Source organism: Sceloporus occidentalis, unplaced genomic scaffold (genome assembly GCF_023333645.1).
Source record: "Sceloporus occidentalis isolate IW3139 unplaced genomic scaffold, rSceOcc1.0.p SCAF_4, whole genome shotgun sequence".
NCBI lineage: Eukaryota > Metazoa > Chordata > Lepidosauria > Squamata > Phrynosomatidae > Sceloporus > Sceloporus occidentalis.
Window position 1 is genome coordinate 187245577 of NW_028316984.1, and position 20701 is coordinate 187266277.

At 37.5% G+C, this 20701-nt stretch overlaps 1 protein-coding gene across 8 annotated transcripts in view; it reads left to right on the forward strand.

The window, feature by feature from the left end:
- The window catches only part of KLC1 (kinesin light chain 1), a 64639-nt gene extending 43938 nt beyond the window's left edge, over positions 1-20701 (forward strand). For 3 of the 8 annotated variants that reach the window (XM_089522621.1, XM_089522619.1, XM_089522620.1), the window contains exons 14-16: positions 5081-5211; positions 11585-11651; positions 14236-16226. In XM_089522621.1, the coding sequence (XP_089378747.1) occupies positions 5081-5211; positions 11585-11651; positions 14236-14301 (264 nt within the window). In that variant the 3' untranslated portion in view covers positions 14302-16226. Of the gene's footprint in view, positions 1-3437; positions 3738-5080; positions 5212-11584; positions 11652-14235; positions 16227-16474; positions 16494-18768 lie in introns of those variants that run through there. The other 5 variants (XR_016281029.1, XR_016281030.1, XR_016281028.1 and 2 more) reach the window with 5 other exon arrangements.

Here is a 20701-nt window from a genome sequence, read left to right on the forward strand (position 1 = left end):
ATCAAAACTAACAAAATGAATTCCGGCAGAGATAAATCTAAGGTACTACATTTAGGCAGGAAAAATAAAATATACAAATATAGGATGAGAAATATCTGGCTTGACAACAGTGCATGTGAAAAGAATCCAGGAGTCTTAATAGAACACAATGTAAATAAGAGGCTATAGTGTTATGCAGTGAGTAAAACAGCCAGTGCATTTCTAGGCTGTATAACAGGAATGTAGTGTGCAGATCAGGAGAAGTAGCAGTACCACCTTTGGTGAGATCTCACCTGGAATACTGTGTCCAGTTCTGGGCATCTCAGTTGAAGAATGATATCGACAGTCTAGATGTGTCCAGAGGTAGGTAACAAAGATGGTAAAAGGTTTGGACAGCAAGCTGTATGAGGAATGGTTCAGGGAACTGTATATGTTTAGCTTGGAAAAAAGAGGACAAAGAGGTGATATGATAGTCATCTTTAAATATCTGAAGGGATGTAATTTAGAACATGGAGCCAGCTTGTTTTCTTCTGTTCCTGAGACTTAAGGCATGAATTAATGGTTACAGCGAGCCCGCGCCATACGCGGGCACGCCATACACAGCCTTGAGCATACGCGCTCAAGCCGCGGGGCAGAAGGGGCGGCGCGTCCCATTCAATTAAATGGGCGCGCGCGCCCGTTGCGCCCCCCGCGCCGCCGCGCACAAGCCCCATTGTTTCCAATGGGGCTCGAGCATAGGCGGAATTTGCCTTACGCGGCGGGATCCGGAACGGATCCCCCACATAAGGCGAGGACGGACTGTACAAGAAAAAAGATTCCATCAAAAATAAAGAACTCTGTGACAGTAAGAGCTGTTCCACTGTGGAATGGACTGCCTTGGAAAGTGGTAGATTCTTACATTGGAGATCTCTTAACAGAGATTGCATTACCATTTCTCAAGATTGCTTTAGATATACAGTATATTCCTGTATAATAGGGGGTGGACTACATAACCTTTCAGATTCCTTCCAACTCTGTGATTCTATGAATTTGATTCAGTTTATTTCAACAAATATACTCAGGTATAGGAGTTTTTCCCCTTTAGTGAAATTGTTAAAGATAATAGATGCAGATTTGTATTTTGTTTTCCATCAGCTTTGCAATCAAGTCCATAACCTCCCTGTCCTTCTGCACTGATGTCAGCAGTTTGGCTCCAGGACATGTTCTGAAAGCATATACACAAAAATGTTGCTGAAATTAAACAGGTCTGAATTTGGTCAAGTACTGTACTCACTTGGCAGTTTTTTGTGTATTAGTGTTAGCTTCATGGAGGGAAAGGAGAATGTAAATGAAATATTGTGCATGTTAGTGGTAGGAGTATTGGGCCAGGAGGAAATTCCCAAATATTTCCAAGCAGAGAAGGTCAGAACATCCTTTAGAATGGCTTGTTCCACCCTCTTGCTCCTAATTACATGAGTAGAAATTCCAAGAAAGATGTTAAATTTCACACATGTGCCTTCTTGATGCTTTTAACTCTGTACAATAGCAAACTACTTTGGTTTCTCAGGAAAATACCCTAGAAGACAATGGACATGTGACTTAAAATCAAAATGATTTGAGTTAGTCTCATACTGGGTGATTTGCTTAATTAGAAATGGTTGTATTGTTTTAAAACATGGTTTTGCTAGTGAAGAGGTAATTCTGCAAATGTTTGACTCAGTTTTTCTGTTAAGTTTCACTTGTGGCTTACCACGACATGGCTTCCCATTCATGGACTGATCTGCCAAAAGTAGAACTTTGTCACATCTTGCTTCTCTCTGATCACTACTTTGATCCCCAAACCAGAGCTGATTATTCAAAATAGGGAAATTGAGTAAGCAGAATATAAGGCAAAATCTTTAGAGCACTGCTGCATACACCTTATGAAGGGCTGAGGGCTGCCAGAAGACACCTGTATAGTCTATATTAATCATAGTATCTGGAGCATGATAGCCCAGGAGGTGGGATCACTGAACCCAGTAAACGGGCAATGATATAATTTATTTGATTTGTATGTTTAGTGCATTCACATGAGTACACTTCACTGCAGTGCATTTAACCTAATGCTTTTCATTAGCGCATGAAAATTCCTGTCAGTTTTTGGGAAAACCAGTCAGTAGAAACCCCGTTTCCTCTTAAAATGATATCTTTATCTGAAAACATGAAATGAAATTTAAGCACTCCAAAGAAGCACTTGTGAATGGACATTCATAAAAGAGGAAAGATGTTTTGGAAAGTGCTGGCAGTGGCATTAAAGAATAAAGGGTAGAAATTTCCCTCACATCACGATTTCATTTGATATACATTCAGAATCCAAGGCACAAAGAAATACAAAATGTTTCAGGATCACCACCTGATTTTAAAAAATACTTCAAAATTCTAAGAAAACACTTCCTCATGTTGTTTTAATGGGAAAGTTCACTTACAGTGGTTTAATATGTAGGATAGCCACTGTTTCACTTACAGTGGTTTAACATGTAGGATAGCGTGTTTTGATAGCCACTGCATAGAATCCTTTATGTTTGGCAGAGGTGCTGTAGCTATGTGCAAAGGATTTTTGGCATCCTTGCTATGGATGACAGGATTGTGCTCCTTTATGGATCCCTGTTGATCACAGGCATGTTTGGTTTAACATCTGATTGAAACACTTTTCACAAAATCTACTCCATGAAGCACCTCTTCTATTTTATATGAGTGCATGTTTGAGACCACCTCCTGGGCAGGTCCCTTAGACTTCACTAGTGTATGGAAGCTTTGAATACTTCTAGTATTCTTATATCCCCACACTGCAGGATTGTTAGTGGTAAGTGGTAAGTCTTCAGGGGAGGTTTTCCACTATCATGGATCTCTTCATGAAGAAACCCTGGTAAGCCTCTGAAAAATTCCAGCATTCCTGGGAACACAGTTTGAAAATCTTTGCTTCAGTGATATGGTAAAGGTCTGTAATAAGAATTTGTTGTCTGCATGTTAGTTATGGACACATCTTTTCATAGAAATGAAATCAGTGCTCCTGATTTTCTTTTCACCACTTTATTCATTTGAATCACACACACACACACATTAAAAAACGTAAACTTACTTGCTGTAATATACATCTTTTTTAAAGAAAAATAAAAATGTAAGCACCAATCTTTGCTTAGGAAAGAATTAAATACCAACTGTTTTGCAATATAAAATACAGAATCAAAGACAACAAAACTATGTCTGAAGTCTTGTCTAAAATACCTTATTGGATTTGTTTTATATATATATGTACTCAGAAAAATTTAGCTGGCTAACTTTGAGGATTTGTACAGAGCAATTGACAGAATTCGACACCCAGCATAACTGTGTGACCTAGAAATACTGTTTTGACTAACAAGCTCAGCATTGAAAACTGTTGAATTTCTCCCCGCAACAGTTTCATTCCGTTTTTCTCTCTCTCCATTTCTATCCGACAGGCCTAGATGCCTTTTCTGATTCTTACACTGTCTCCTGCATGGCGGGTGTGCACCATCTTCAAGCTCTTAACTTCTCTTCACTACTGACCGCTGTGTATTTAGCAATTCCTTAATATTCCGATCAGAGCTACACTACTTGTAAAAAAATGCCACTTCTTCAGTACTGGTGTCTATCATTTCAGATAGGGGGTCCTCTTCTTTTCCTATACATGTGTAACTTTGCCAGATATGTATCTAGTCTTACAAAATGTGGTGTTAATTACCATTTGCTGTGTAACATGAAAACAAAATTAAAGAATGAAGTTTAAAAGTAGATGTTTCATTATAGTGAAAGGTAGTTTAAAAGTATCTCGCAAGGTATTCTTAAAATGGCATGATGGTGACCTTTACAGAATAAACAGTTAAAAAAACAAATACAAAAAAGTAAGGCATGTGCTCACAGTGCTTTAAAGTGTATTTAGAGACCTATAACATGGTCTAACATTAATATGGAACTCTGGATGTCTTCACTTATGCTTATACTAAAGTAGCAATGCTATTTAGTCTTCATGTGAAATTTCAGCAATTATGCTTTTCTCTACTAATCTTGGTGTTGGGTGACTTTGTGTATTGTCTTTCTAACTTCTAATAAACTCACTCCAACTGATGTCTGTGTCTGTCTTCTGAGTAGTACTTTCTGCCCTTCTCTGAAGCTGCTGTAGTAAAAGAGGTTTTCTAGAAGCAGCAAGGCATTATTAACTTGCTGTCAAGTACACATATTTTTCAGGGATGGAAGATAGGACTTTGTTCATACAAACTGTCTTCTGGAAAAAACAAAACAAAACCAACTCTCTGTCTCCATTTACCAGGCCATAAAATATATGATTGTAATAATCCTGGACTCTCTTTGTATTTCTCTTGAGCAATGTTAAGGGTAAACTGCAGAATTTTTTTTTTGGTGGAAGCATATGCTTCTGCTGTTGAATAACTTTTGCATGTTTCTTGCACATTACCTGGGGATTAGATTAGACAAATTCGGCAAAGTTATAGCTCTTTATGTAATGTTAGCTGCTTGGTGGTGGGCTTTTACTGTGTTCCTATGACTGCTTCTGGTTTAGCATGGAGTGATGTGATGACTTGTAAGTATCTGCCCCACTACTGGAATGTTTAGATACTTTGCAAGAGATTGTACCTAGGGCTTTGATATACATTTGTTAATTGTGCACTTTAGTACTAAGTGGACTGCATAAACAGATGTTCAGATTTCTCTAATGTTTGTTCCTTATAGATAGGAGGCACAATCCATCAGGGCTTTCTCCTGAGCAAGCTTCATTGAAATGTGTGGACAATACATCTTCTTGATGAAGCTGTCTTAGGAGAAGGTCATGTTGGACTGTCTTTAATGGAACGTTGTAGACAACTATGGTAAACAATACAATTTTTACTGATTTCTAGTTTGCACATCCCAGAATAATTAGATTAAACAAGCATAACAGAGTAAACAAACTTACTTTTTTACATTTTGTTTGGATTAAAAGAAATAATATGGTCTTGGTCATATGACAGCGTAAAGTATAAGTAACTGATTACTAGTTGTAGTAATTACTCAACTGTGATAGAAGGGCAAAAGCTTTTGCAGTTTTAAATGTGCTCATTTTTTTCAGGATGGCACTGGATCTCTAAAACGCAGTGGTTCCTTTAGCAAACTTCGTGCTTCAATTAGACGCAGCAGTGAGAAGCTGGTTAGAAAGCTGAAGGGAGGAAGTTCACGAGAGAGTGAACCAAAGAATCCTGGGTAATTATTTATTTCTAGATGTTCTGGAACACTCAGGAGCTGAGTTGTGCTCATCAAGGTGTTTAAGAATTTTTTCTGCTGTAACTATTTGTGTGAATTGTGTGAATTGCAAAACAATTGCAGTTCTTGCAGAAATGTAATACTGGCACTTGAAAGTTACTCCTAACAGTATTATGACATAAAAGCAATTTTTTTGCATTGTGTAAACGTTAGTGAAAATTATCCCAGCATTGCCTATTCTGTCTTCCCACCCAGGCTTATTAGTGATGCACTTAGCTGAATTTCAGCAGTTTCCCCACAACAATAAAATATGAGGTATTTATTTTATTCTGAGAAATGGGACTAAGGCATATTTGGTTCAGAAAAAATTTGGTTGATGAAAATTACATACTTTTACAATACATAGGTATAAAACAAAATTAGAATAGGTTATTGAAACTCCAAAAATATTTAACTGGATACTTATTTGCATCTTTTAAAATCAAACATGCTTTTACATACCAACAACAGCCATCTTGTATTTTTCTGTCAGATTTACAAATAAGCCTTAAAATACCATTGGCATGCAGGTGGCACTGCTAATTTAGCTACAATTCAACAAGACCAGTAAAGTAACTATTTGAGGACACACTGATGATCACAATGCAGGATGTAAGCTTTAGAGTTATACAGAACTCGTTCTACAGATTCCACACTAAAGGCAGAAATAATTTGAGTTGGTTTATGGTATTCTCAGTCTGCAAAGTTGGTGGGGTTTTTTTAGGTATTTGATGGTGTGGTGGAAGTGTTAGCAGGCTTCGTTAGAATAAAATGTCAGATGTTAAAAGTGAGAACACATCAGATTTGGTGCTGCTGTTCAGTGGCTTGCAGCACTGGATGTGATGCCCCTTTAGATGGAAAGCTATCACCAATGTTGATGGATGGGAAATAGACTTTTCCTTTCTCTCCTCCACCAAACCTCATAGTCCCCAGGAATCTACTCCAGAAATAATCTGTTCGGCTGACAAATGCCATAGCATAGATCTGTTTGGATAGAGTATAACCTGCTGTAGTCAAGTTTGGGGTTCCTTATTTTTTATCAGAAGTCTTGCTCTAGTTCTGTAACAACCCAAAGTTGGGCATTCAGTAGCTAAACAATCAATAATGCAGCATAAAGAAGTCCAATAGGCAGTGATGCAGCTGAGTAGGCAGTGACTCAGCAGTCAGTTGTTCAGCAGTCAATCATAAAGAGCTTCTCAATAGTACAGAAACAGTAGTCCAATAAGAAATAGACCAGCAGTTCAAAAAGCAATCCTGTAGAGCAAGGATGGGAATTTTGTACTCCTCCAGACATTGTTGTACTGCACTCCCAGCTCCCCTAAGAAGCACAATCAGTGGTAAGGATTTGAGAGCTGCAGTTCAGCAACATTTAGGGAGCCACACAATCCCACTCCCGCCCAGAAGTTAATGAATGTTTTATATGCAAATCAGTACTATAATTCATTAATTTCATACCTTTTTAATCTCCTGAAATCAGTTTATAAGTAAATATTCCACAGTTTTATAATGCAGATTTACATAACCATATAACAGTTAAATCAATGTTAATTCCATCATTCAAAGGTCATTCTTTCATATTATCTTGTTACATAGACATATTTCATCATTCTCCACACACAAGAGTCGTTCATTGTTCCCTAGCTGCAGGGTTCATGTATCTTGGCTTTATCTTAGTGGCAGCATCCAAATGTTGTGCTGAAGACCTGGAAGCATTTGGTCAACAGTTCATTTTTCTGTCTGACTTCCTAATCAGATCAGGGGGTCCTGTTCCCAAAGGCAGAATCTCTCCTACTCTTTTGTTGTTAGTGATCTAAATAAGGGGGAAAAATATGGGCAGGAGGGATCCTTAGATAACTACATTGTGTATGATCTACCATGTAACTGAAAGTTTCATATTCTGCATTGTGAACACTGATTTGTCCTCCCAAACACAGTATTGCACTGGTCTTTTGTAAAATAAAATTCTATTATTTGAAGAATAACATATTGGTTTTGAATAGAGATGTAATTAAGGGTTTTAGAGTGCCCACCCTGACATTACCTGTATTTTTGTTTAGCCTGTGCAGTCGGATGCTCCCACATTTTCCAAAATATGCTAGGATCCAAGGAGCTGCTTTAGGCATATGCAAGGATTTGGGCATGTCCAGTGAAATTATTTACTTTAAGCAACAGACTTCTGAGCCTTACCATAGTCTACATCTAAAACATAAGTCTATTTTTTTTTTTTTTGGCCTTCACTTTTGGGACTATTGTTTCCAAAGCACAGGTAATAGTTGAATGGAACTACAGTTGGCTGGATGGTTTTTTGGATGAAGTCCTCATGTTATTGCTGTGGGAAATTAGTCAAGTTAAGTAGTGAAACTAGCAAATCTGCACTCTCAGTTCAATAAGCAAATATTTGTTAACTTCTACCTACTATTCCTGTTACTATATTATTTTCTGATTAACCTCTAATCCTTAAACTTGAAAAGCTGGACCATGCTTCCCTATTAAAGTATGAACAAATGCTTTACTGGACTCACTTAAAGAAATTAAGCTCACTCTCCACCTAGTGGCTTACTACTTTTACTAGGCAAATCTCCCAGAGAATTTTTTTCCTACCTCATTGATAGCTCCTTGGAGGAGATTTGACATGTGTTGCGAGAGTAGTATGGATGTTAACCAGTGTTAGACTCTAACACAGAAGGAAACTTACAGGTAAACTGCTGTTACAGCTTGCCTCAAACTTGAAAAATGTACAAGTGCACTTGCCAATATTTTAATGGTTCTATATACAGGAGTATAATTTTCTTGTTCTAAAACTAGTATGTTTTTATAGGAAAATAATGTGCATGATAAAACATTGTTTTTGTTCATTATTTAACACTTTAGCATTGTATCTGTGGAGTTTTAACATTTCTATTTATTTTTATTTAGAATTTTGAGTTTTTGTGTGTATGTTTTATGTGGTGTTATGCATTTTTAGATTAACATGTATATGCTTTACTGCATTTTTGTATAAATAAATAACACAGAAGTGTCAACATTGCATGACTTACTGCTTCTTTCTGTTGCTAACATTTGTGTTGCATTTTAATGTATGTCCATTCTAGTTTTTGGAGGCTTTAAAACATACTGCTTAAAAGGAAACATAATTGCAGGGATACTACAGATATAGTTTTAATATTATCCCCAGTTACAAAAGCATATATAGATTTATTAATAACCTTTTTTCTTGATTTCCAAAATTTGGGATTTTTATGATATGTTTACATAACATTTGAGAATGCAAGATCTTGCTGATTCAATATTGGTGGTACATTTGCTCTGAGATCCAAAGAACTACTTCAGGCATGATGGTGGGATTTTTTTTATTCTAAACAGCAGACACCTGCCTCACTTGTGAGAATCTGAGTCAATGAACATTTTGCCATGTGGTGTGGAGGACTGTAGTATGAAAACAAGGGTAATGTATGCAGAGAGATCTTGTAGCACCTTTGAGACTAACTGAAAGAAAGAAATCGGTAGCATGAGCTTTCATATACTTCAGTCTATTTCCTCAGATGCAAGCCTATGAAAGCTCATGCTACCAATTTCTTTTTTTTTTTCAGTTAAGTCTCAAAGGTGCTGCAAGATCTCTCTAGGTACTGATTCTGCAGACTAACATGGCTGTATCTTTGAATTCAAGGGCAGTGTATGCTTGCAATGTAACATACACGAGCATACATTTGGTTGCAGAGGCTAGCACTTGCCTTTTGGCTGCCAAAAAGGTCTGGCAGGTTCATCTACTTTTGGTTCTGATTTTTCTTTCTTATCATTTGTTTGTAAAACCAAGCAGTTTAGATCACTACACTTGTAGCTCTGCCATTCTATGGATGTTTGAAAGAGTGTTGCCTAAAAGTTATTGTTACTCCCAACCAGAGTAAGATTGTCAAATCAATTGGATTTATCTGTATGTTGATTCACAATTCCACAATTGATTTCATAGGTTTACTTCAGTTGGGATTAACCAATAGGATTCCAACCCATTTTTTATTAGTAAGGTACCCATTCTTTAGCTTAGAAAGTAGACTGTCAGGACAAAAAAAGTGTAGTAGAGAGTAGCTCAACCTAGAGTTCAGTCTGGACATTTTGATTGATGCATTACCTGCTTTTGTGGCCACTGACCTTCTATACATTGGAGAAGGAAGGAGCTCTGTATAACTTAAATGTCCACCTCCCTGTATTGTTGTACAGGATTAGTGCAGATGTTTGCTGTTTTTAAATAACAGTGTTCTCATAGAGATACCGTATATACTCGACTATAAGTCGACCTCATGTGTAAGTCAAGGTCAGGTTTTGGAGGCATAATTGTGGATTTTGATATGACCCTTGGATAAGTTGAGGGTAAAACTTAAGGGCATGTAACAAAGAATCTAAATGATGAAGCAAAGGAAAACAATGCCAAAAAACCTGCAAAATGATGGCAGGCATAACTGTTTTAACTCATACTAAAGGCTGGATGGAAGAGAGAGTAGAGGGAGGTCAGTGCTTCTAAAACAGATTGCACTCTTGCCTTATACCAGGGAATCGTTCCCTTTTTAATAAGAGTTAAAGTACAATGTTTACATTTGGCCCATGGATAAGTTGACCTGGGATTTTTGGGTCAGTTTTTTGACTAAAATTTCTAGACTTATACATGAGTATATACAGTATTCAAGTGAAGGTGTAGAACTGGAATAGATAACCATTCATTCATTCATTCATTCATTCATTCATTCATTCAGAGTTTTCATACCACGCTCTTCTACCAGAGCAGTTTACAAATTGTTAATTACACCATTCCCTGCCTGCAGGCTTACAATCTAAAAAGGACATGAAACAAATGGAGAAGGGAATGACAGTGGAGAAGGGGATCAATACTTTGGAGAACATCACAAGAAACCTCTGGCTTTCCAGTGTTCTGGATTACAGTTTCCAGAATCCCTTGTCATTGTCCAAGTACTGTACCATTAAATACAATGGCATAGTAAAATAGTATCCCTTACATAAAATGGCAAAATCAAGGTTTGCTTTTTGGAATATATATATATATATATATATATTCATTCCATGAGTAAAAATTCAGTGGATATGGAGGGCTGACTTACAAATCTTAATGGTAGACCACATGCCAATTTTTGAGGTTTTTATCATTTTTGAAAACTTGGAAAGCCACCATGGTAATTCCACATGTTTTTTATAATATGGTGGTTGGAATCCAGTTGGTGAATAATGATGGTGTTCTTTGGACATACATCATTTCAGCTCAATCTTTCCTGCATTCTCTTCTAACTACACAGTGAACAATCACCCCCCAGCACATCTTGTAAGCAGCTCAGTGGCTGCAACACAGTTATTTCCATATCACTATAGGGCAGGGTGCACAGCAACTACATATCCAGCTATTTTCCTGTAGCTTTGCATATTGCAAGGACCCCGCAGTGTATCCTGATACAGGAAAAAAGATGGAAATGTGCCTGTTGTCCCCCCCAAAACAACAACAACATGGAAATGCCTGCCTTGGGGGTGTGTGTGGCTGCTCTGCTTGCAAGCTGGATTTTGGGGTGGTTGGCATCAGGGGACACAGCCATGGAGATTGAACTATGTGATACATATATGCCTACCCATTGTTTCAATTGTAACTTAATACAGAGACATATCACCTACCAATAATGGCTCAGTTGCAGTCTTAATTTGACCAGGCCTGTTGAATGAATGAAAGGGTTGACCTGTCAAGCTTATAATGCCTTAATGAGTTGGGAGTAATAGTTGGATTTAGCCCAGTTGTCCTTTGAGTAGTAAGAGCGTTTGACTACTATTAGAATATTAAGACAAAGCTTCCAGGACTGGATCTCACAGTCTGCGTAAGAGAGAGTTCTGATTTGGTTCATGCTTCCTTCAACCATTGGGAATTGAAGTAATCCTCTAACAAAACTCCAAAAGTCAAAGCTTCAGTTCTGTGGAAGCCTGCTAAAAGGCTCTAGTTAAATACTGTTTGAGTGAATGAGATGCTGCTGGGATATATCTGAGTACCTTGAGGATGGAGGTATTAGGACAAAATAAAATACACTAATTAACTGTTAATGCTAATACAGAGTTTCTACTCTGCAACTGGAATCACATTTAAAGTTTCCTGCGTAATTACAAACATTGAGTGTTTGGTTGACTGTTTAGGAACAGGAAAAGCATGTTTAAAAACTTTTATATCTTAAAAGTTCAGGTATAAAATTTGCCAGGAGTTGTATCAGAATAAAGTTGTTGTTGTATGCATGTGTTCAAAGCTTTCCATTTCCAGCCCTTCTGATTGGTTTATCCTTGCATGTTCACTGTCCAGCATGAAGCGTGCCAGTTCACTGAATGTTCTTAACATGGGTGGCAAGGCATCTGAAGATCATTTTCAAGTAAGAAGCCCTACAATATTCTTGCGCAACTAAATGATACTAGCAGGGCTTGGATTGAAAAGCTGTATCTTAAAGTAAAGTGTCAGCAATCTTGGGTTATTCAGTTTCAGAGGTTCATATACTCCATACAGCAAGCTTTTTGCCACAACACCTTGCAAACTGCTTTATAGTCTTTGCAGTTGTGTACACCAAAATTAATATTTTGAAGTGGTCACCAGCAGCTATTTCCATTTGTGAACTCTTCCTCAGAATGATGTTTTAAAGTAATTCAAAGCTGTTCCTGCTCATATACGCCCATTTAGCTCTACAGTCTTAGAGCAGTCAGCCAAAACAGTAAGCATCGTATACTTGGTCCTTGTTCCCATAGACCAGAGGTACCCAAACTGTGCTCTTTAAGGGCTTTTGGACTTCATCTCCCAGAATCCCAGACTATTGGCCAACTTGGCTAAGACTTCTGGGAGATGATGTCCAAAATCTCTTAAAGGGCACAGTTTGGGGACCACTGCCATAGACAGAAGATGAGATGCTAAATTGTAATTGTACACTGCAGAGTACAGGCAGTGATAGCATTTTATGCATATCTTGCTTTTGTCCTTTTTTGAGAAAATGAATATTTTCTTGCCTAAAATAAAGAATGGAAATTAATTTGATACAGACAGCTATATGTGAACCATGCCTTCATTCTGTGGACTTATATTACTTCTTTGTATGAAGCTCCTCTTAATAAGGGGTCAGAGTTTGATATGGACACAAAACATAGTAAGTTGGACAGGCAGGATGCAGCTTATCAGTGTTGCTGATAACTGGATTAACACCCATGATTTGGTGTTAACAAAGATCCGTAAAGCTCTTGAAGTCTCCCCTTCCACATGCCTCTTAAGATTCCCGCATTGCTCAGTTCATATTGTAATCTTTCACGCCCATCAAAATAGCCCCCATTCATAGCTGCCATCAACTTTGTGTACAGAGAACAGATAGAACGACGACTCTGGACTTGGTTTTCACTTTCCCTCAGTTTCTAAAATACAGGGTCTTGACACTTTCCCCCAAACCTTGTTAAGATCCTACTTTTTAGACAATCTTTTTAGTACCTACATTCTCTAATGCTGTTTAGTATAAAAATGATACTTCTGAATAGTTTATCCAGCAAGAGCAAGAATTGCTGTACCTTTTTCAAATAATGTAGACTGTAGATTCAAACTGAACTGAGTTCTAAGTGACAGATGGGTATTAAGAATTACAATTGTGCCCTTTCTTTCTGTAGGCTCTTGGCTGTACTTTAAGAGATTGGAGGGAGGGTCCATAGTAGCTTTTGAGCCATCACTAGGGGCCATAAAATTGACACCATGTGATAGAATACCAGAGGCGGTTTTGGGTGAATAGAGGTAACTGCACAGCCACAGTCCTCTTCAGAAACTGGGCAATAGTCTTAACACTTTGTTTTGAAGTTCTTGTTGACATAGAGAGTATTGGGATAAGGCCCAGAAAACCCTTAAGATAAGCCAGGGTCTCAAAACAGTAGACCTTGTATATTGTGTGGAATTATACTTTTTATGTGCTGCAGCCTTTTCCTATACAGTACTTCATATAACAGTTTTACCTAAATTATCAGTGTCCTGTGTTATGCCTGTTAACTAACAAATAACTGCAACTAATTCATGGAGAAGTAGAAAATGCTTCAGTCTTGTTGTACAAGGAAAGCAAACACAGTCTATATAGAGGCTTTACCAGTTGTCTGAGATGCTCTTGTATTGATATGACATGTACTCCTCTTATCCAATAATGTGATGTTCAGTTGTAAAATTTGAGCATATTTGTATATCACCCAAATGTTTTAAATACAGATTTTCTGTATGTTGGATAACAGATATAAACACAGAAAATGACTATAAAATAGTATTAAGGCAGTGTGGGGAGATTTCATGTTTGCTGGATCTACTTTTATTTTTGGGAGAGTCCAGGGCTAGGTGCTAAAGATATATGTTTAGAATTAAAGAACAAAATGCTTATGGACTTAGGAATTTGTTTGATTTACCAGTGCTGAATTCACAGTCCCTTCACACACAAGTTCATTTGTGTGTACCCCAAGTTTCTTCATTTTTACAGCCTAGTTTCAGTAGGAAAAAAACACCCCAGCTTATTGTTGCTATATAAGATCCTGCTTTGTTCAGGTAATTTGAGTTAAACATGACCATGGTTTTGGTTTGTCTGAAACAAAAATCAGTATTCAGTTGGGAACAGAAGCAGGTGCTTCTGATCTCATGGCTGTATTGCATAGCGGAGTCAGCCCATTCTTGTAATGGGAAGAGACAATTCAGCTAATTCTGAACCAGGCCTATATCGGGGTGTGGGCTCTTTGGATTCCAGCTCATTTGGATCAGGAATACAATGCTGACATTTACAGAAATGGTACTGCTATGAACTGCAGTAAACCTATTGAGAAATTAGAAAGGATCAAGTTGCTTTTTTACTTTTGGTATTGTTAACCTGGGCTTTCTTGTGCTTTTTCAGAGTTTGTATTTTGAAATGGTTAGAACAATTTGGAATTGTGCATAAACTCTTTCCATTCTTTTTCCCCATGCAGGGACGAAATAATTGTCTGACAGACTCAAGAGCTCTGAGTGCCAGTCACACTGATTTGGCCCACTGAGATTCTGGGACAGATGCTAGCTAAAATACATATTTATACATATATCTCCCTTGCGCATTATGAAGCACTGAGGTTTACAGTTTTTGGGAGGTTCCCCCCATCATTGTCTTTTTAGAGCTGTCTAGGTTAGAGACATTGTTGAATGGACTCCTTTTCCTAGGCCATAAAATAAGTGGAATTTTAAAGGACCTAGAGTCAGTGACTACCTTTTTAATGCGAAATTTATTGTTTCATCATTGCTAAAAATCTGGAATTGTTTTATACATCCCTGTATTGCAGCCTGCAAAAGCAAACAAGGGAGGAGGAACCCACAAAATAGAAAATGTCTGAAATTTTAAAGGGTGCAAAAGCATCTTTAGATGTTCTGTTAGAAAATTAGCGTGTTAGTAACTATTTATAAAGTTGATGGAATGAGATACATCTCCATTAAGTTTGTTACTGTGTAAAATCAGGATTGTGTACAGTGAAAAACTTGTGTTGTCCTCCTAGTCACTAGTGATTGGGCTTCGTAGCCTTTAAAACTGTAAAACAAGATACTAATACCTTAGAATAGGATAGTTTAGATACTTCTTCAGATTGTGGCACTTGTTGGCTGATCACTTGTGGCCTTTTAGGGCCCAAAAAATCAATGGAAGCAGTGCAATCAATATTTAACTCGGAGTGAAGAGCTCAAGAAATAGTCTAAAACTAGCTAGTTTATGAGTCTTTGCTTTTTGCCAGTCACCCGGAGCACTCCATATTTTCTTCAGGCTGGAAATACTGTTATGGTTATCTCCTAGTTTGATCTCTGTTCAGAATGAGAACACAAAAAGATAAAGCAATACTCGACTGTTACGTTTTGAAGCTGCTGTGCAAAGGGGCCATATCGAGGAACTCGCTACTAAAATTGTCAAAGCAATTTTTCTTCACTATTACACTAGGTAATAATTTTTATACTATTACATATTGCTTACACTTGGTCGATGCACTGTCTGTTCTCAGGGGACCAGGAAGGAGAAGGTGATTGTTTCATTATTTGGTTTTGTAAGCTAATGAAACATAAATGATTTTTAACTTTATCTCCATTTTGCAAAATTATTTGCAAGTAGGATAGAGAACAAGTATATAATTTGTGGATAAAAGTTAACATGCTGGCCTGTGGAATGAAAGTAGGCAATTTGTTAAATTAGGGTTTTAATGTCACTAAAAGTGAATACCGGTTTTGTAAATTGTTTTTAAGAAGACTTGTACAGAATGCATCTGATAAAGTTGTGCTGTTTGTTTGTATCAGTTGAATCCTGAAATGATAATTGTGTGATCATTCTCTTGAGACACATTGCTCTTGAGTGGAATATTAGGAGAACGGCTTCTTTCTGTGAGCTGGCCCGGGTCTCACTCTGGGAGAAAGACGGCGTATAAAATAAATAAATAAATACTTGCATATGCATAGTGGACATTCTTACATTGTTCTTTGCCATGTTTTGTTAAACTCTGAAGTTCTTCATATAATTTCAATTGGCCTTGGAATATTAGTGGGATGAGAGAAGAAAAACATTTAATGCCCAAGGTCTACACAGTCCATCCCTAAGCTGTATGTTAGACAACTGTGGTCTATCTATTGGCTGATATTTTTCCTTGATAATGTCTCCATCAGGCGTTCTCTTCTGTAAAGGTCAAACTCTTCCTGATGTGACAGCTTTCAGTACTTCTGTACATTGAAAGAGACTTCACGTATGTGAAATAACCTGTAGAGAGCTAAACTCTGAAGTAAATGCACTGTTATGATATGGATGTGTCACTGATATAGTTCTAATAGAAATTTGGACTATTTCCATATGCTTGGAGCCCTGTTGATAAGTAAATATGCAATACTAAATATCTTTTAGAAAGCAAGACTAGATCTGCATTAGTGCTTTAAAATAAAACCATTTTAGATGAATGATTAATAGTCTTTTCTGTATTTACAAACTGGGGTGTATGTTAAAAGGATGGAAAAAAAATCTCTCATCAGTCTCTCTGCTTGCTTAGCACCTTAGTTTCTGATTTAATTTAGTTTTAGCAGTATAATTCCAAGAGGAATAACTTGTGGACGCTAGTCTGTACTTGCTAACATTTGGAATTATGCCATTCCGCATCTTTACATGCCATCATTTTCAAATGGAGTATTCATGTTTTATCTTTGAAATTGGTATAGGTCCTGGGACAGGATTAGATTTCACAAACTTGCCATGAAGCTTAAGAATAAACAAGTTTGCATGAAGTGACATTCTTTGGGCTGGCCACAGTGATGTGTGGGGAACAACTCAGTGCCTTCTGTGTTGATCCTGTGTTCCAGGATGACAAGAAAACAGTGCTATATGCAGCTGCACTTGGGATACCATCCTGAAGATGGTCCATCTTACTAGGTTGCACAATGAAAACATTCCTTTCTTACCTTGTTTGATATTGTGTCAATTATTTATAAAGTAGCTTGCTTCAAGGTGGTAAGAATGACCTGTTAGAATCATGCTGAGTTTGATGCTTTGCAACAGTTTTGGCTGTCATCAGATTGGTCAGCCATGCAAATACATCACTTTTTAGCACATCAGTGACTGGAAGGGGACAGCTCTTTTCCCTTCCTGCTTAGAGGCAGTTTACTCCCCAAAAACCTCTAGGTGAGTGTATATTTACAGTCCCTGTGGTTGTCTCATGCTACTGTATGGACAGCTTAACATGCCAGTTTACTGAGCTGTCATTCTTTTGAATACAGTCACCCCTCCTCCGTTTGAGAGCTGTGGTTTTGATTATTCATGGGGGGTGACCTCCATTAAAGTTAATGGTGCACACAGCCATTCAAGCTATGAGTCTTGAATATACACACATTTCCAAATTAATGGGGGGGGGGGGGTCCAGAATGGATCCCCTGCAAATTTGGAGGGAGGACTGTATACCATGGTTAAATTGCACCTTATCTGAGATGGTGTTCTAGAAACTGTAAGCATAGATTTCTCAACCTTTCTAATCAGTTCAACAGAGGATATATATACTTGAAGTAAAAGGTTCCAGCTCAGCCTTTTCATTTGTACAGTCAGCCATAAAGACATCTATCACACACTCGTTAGGGTCTTGTGTTGGGTGCTGAGGCTACCATCATTTGAAGTTGTACAGACTTAATGGCCTAGAATCCTTATACATCTGGAGTGGTTTCCCATAAGAGGCCATATTGCCATGAATGACAGCCTTCCTTGTTCCAGATAAACTCCAAAACATGTTTTATGTTTCTGTCCCTAGTAGGTGTCTCCATTTTATAGGCTTCATTTATAATAATTGGTTAAACAATGGCTCCTACAAATATTACTGAATGCCCATTTTAGTGAAAGCTGTGAAAGGAATCCAGTGATTGAATTCACCAGCGGAACAGCACCTATCTAGAGAAGAGTCCCTTCCCTGCAGCCCCTGCGAATTAAGAGGGTTTGCAGGTGGGAGGCAAGTTTCACTACATGAGCAGAAGTTGTGCAGATTGTTGGATTTTTCCTATACAAAGTCTTGTGAAGGATTGCAAACAGCATTATGAAATGTAAAGCATGTTCCAGTGCTAATTGCTTGCTTGGAACCACCCAGGTGGTGGTTATCCTGAACTACCTGGCATGATTTTATATAAATTCATAGACAGTAGGATTAACTGGTGGCAATGCAGTATTACATATGATTAGTCCTTTCAACTGCATTCTTCTACTATGTTTCTACATCCTCTTTGGAGAAAGGGGACCTCAAAGGCATTGTTGAGGCCTCCCATCCCACTCTCCAATGCATTTTCCAGTCCAAAATGGTCCAGACCTTCTAGGGGGTGGTGTCTGCCATTTTGCTGCAGTTGGAGACACCTTCTCATCCCTTGCCTGACCTGTTCAATCCTATTTTCAAAATGGGTGATCAGTTGCTCACTTCCTTTGGGGAGAAAAAAACTAGAGGCCTAAAAACAGTGGGCGAGACCCTGAAAATGCCCACACTTGTAGTTAAATACATCTTAAAAGAAGAGGCAACGGATCTATTACCTTGTGCCGAGTTCCTAGTACAAAACAACTCACATGAATGAATATTCTGACAAGCTTGTCCATAGGCATTACAATTACAAGAGAGATTTCATGATGGCAAAGATTAAATCAGATAAAAGTGAGAGAGTTCTTCTGATAGAAGCTCCATTCTGTGTACAAATGCTGAAGCCAGTAGTGTTGAAACATGCCTAGGGCTGTTGGGATTTCTGCTAGTGTCTGCAGAATATATTTGGACTAATTCAGACACACCAGTAGTTAACAGAACAGAGATTAATGTAGAAAAGGTGAAGTTTGAGGAATATCTAAGATTAAAATTAAGACTTCTCTTGACTTTCAAATATGAAATATGTTTATATTGTACATATAAGCTGAAAACAATGTGCTGTGCTTTACTGAAATTGTTTATACTGTCAAGTTAAAATGTACAAATGTATTTGTTTTTTGTTTCTTTCTGAAGGCTGCTATCTTGTGTACAAGTGATATGGAACAAGCACTTGCTGTAAAGAAAGCTTATGTAAAGTATCTCACTACACAATCATACATACACTAAATACTGCTGTGTACTATAAGAATTTTAGTTCATGTCACTTCTAGGCTCTAATTAAACCAAATACATAATCCCTGTAATACTACAATAAGACACATTGCCTATTAAAAGGCAGGCTGTGGTCAAAAATAGAAGACCGTATACAAATCTCTTAGCAAAGTCCCAACAAATCTAACTTGTATTCCCCCCTCCACTTGACATCTTGGCTACAAAAGGAGTGGGATGCAGGCAAGGTCAAATGTCAGGATGTCTAGGTTACATGTTAGTACAGATGCAGTTCGTTTTTATCTTTTGAATGTTTCAGGTAAACAACATAGCTGAAATCCACTTTAAAGCACTGAAGCTACCCTAGGCAATAGAAGGCTGACAAGATCGTATGTCTTCGTTTTTTGAAAAGGGAAGTATTTCAGTGGTTATGTTAGAATTACCCTTCAGCTTTAAAATGGAAACATCCCATTAAATGGCCATGGGACAATTCCCCTCCCCCTCCAACATCATTCAAGAATGAGAAAGAATTTTTAAATGTGATTTTAGTCAAATTTCAGCTAACTGCTACCAAGAAAACCCTAAATTTCATTCTTACTGCAAATATGAAGTGGTTGTCAGTTACTGACTTCAACCAAAATCCTGTTGGGGACTTCTTTCTTTGGGAATTAGAATTGGGTAGATTAGTATCATCTCTGGCTATTACTTTACTACATCGGGGAGCAGAGTGGCATGTATTGGGACACTCTTGCTTGTGCCCCATTACACGTATTTGGAATTTAGTAGCACAATTCCTTAGTCCTCCTGTTATGTAGCTAAGTATATGTACAATGGACACTTGTTATATGCCGGGATTTGGTTCCAAGATATCTTGTGTATAACCAAATCCATGGATGCTCAAGTCCCATTAAATATAATGACATAGCAAAATGGTGTCCCTTATAAAAAATGGAAAATCAAGGTTTGCTATTTGAAATTTATACTTTTTGGGAACATTTTCAAACTGTGGATGCTTGATTCCATGTATAAAAAAATCTCTGTATAAGAAGGGCCAAATGTAATTGCATAATGTACACCATGATAGAGGACTCCAGCCTTTATCTACAAAACTAAACCTGTTTTGTTAATTTTTTGGTTTGCCACTGAACTTCCCCAAGTACTTTTATTTATAAAACAGCATTAGAATGTAGAACAAAAGAATGCATTGTACTACTTAGTAAAACACCATGTTTTCTTCAGACTTGTAGCCCATTATAAAACTGTTTAACATGTAATGCTTCCTTTGCATTTTCAAGTTGTAAAAATAAAATACTTGAACAGACAAAACTTTGTAATGCTGCCTGTTTATGAGTGCACATGTATTCATTTTTTTTGTGAGTGCAAAGTACCTCTTCTTCAAACCTCCGCATCCACTCAGCTGTCAAGAGTACAATATCAGACACTTCCTGCTGCATGGTGTTGAGGCAGTGTGCCCTGGGCAGGAGGAATGTGGAACTGTAGAGGAAGAACATTATGCATCATCTCCATAATGTATGATAGCAGCTTTTATATTCAGTAAGAACTCATGAATCGGCATCGATAAAAAGTACAGGATTCAAGCTCATTCCCAAGTACAGGCATGAAACAGCTTGCACAGTCTAGTCAATAAGTAACCAAAGGGATTATATTTAAAGAGAAAGTAAATTAGAAATAATTTTTTGCGTGTGATGTCTGTATTCCTATATAATACATGGAAAATAAACCAAAGAGATGGGATTAGAAGTCAATTTCTGTTGAATGAATGTTGAATTGGAAGAACAGTGAAAAACTATAGATTACAATGTACAATGTACAGTAGATTCTGTAAATAGATTCAAGG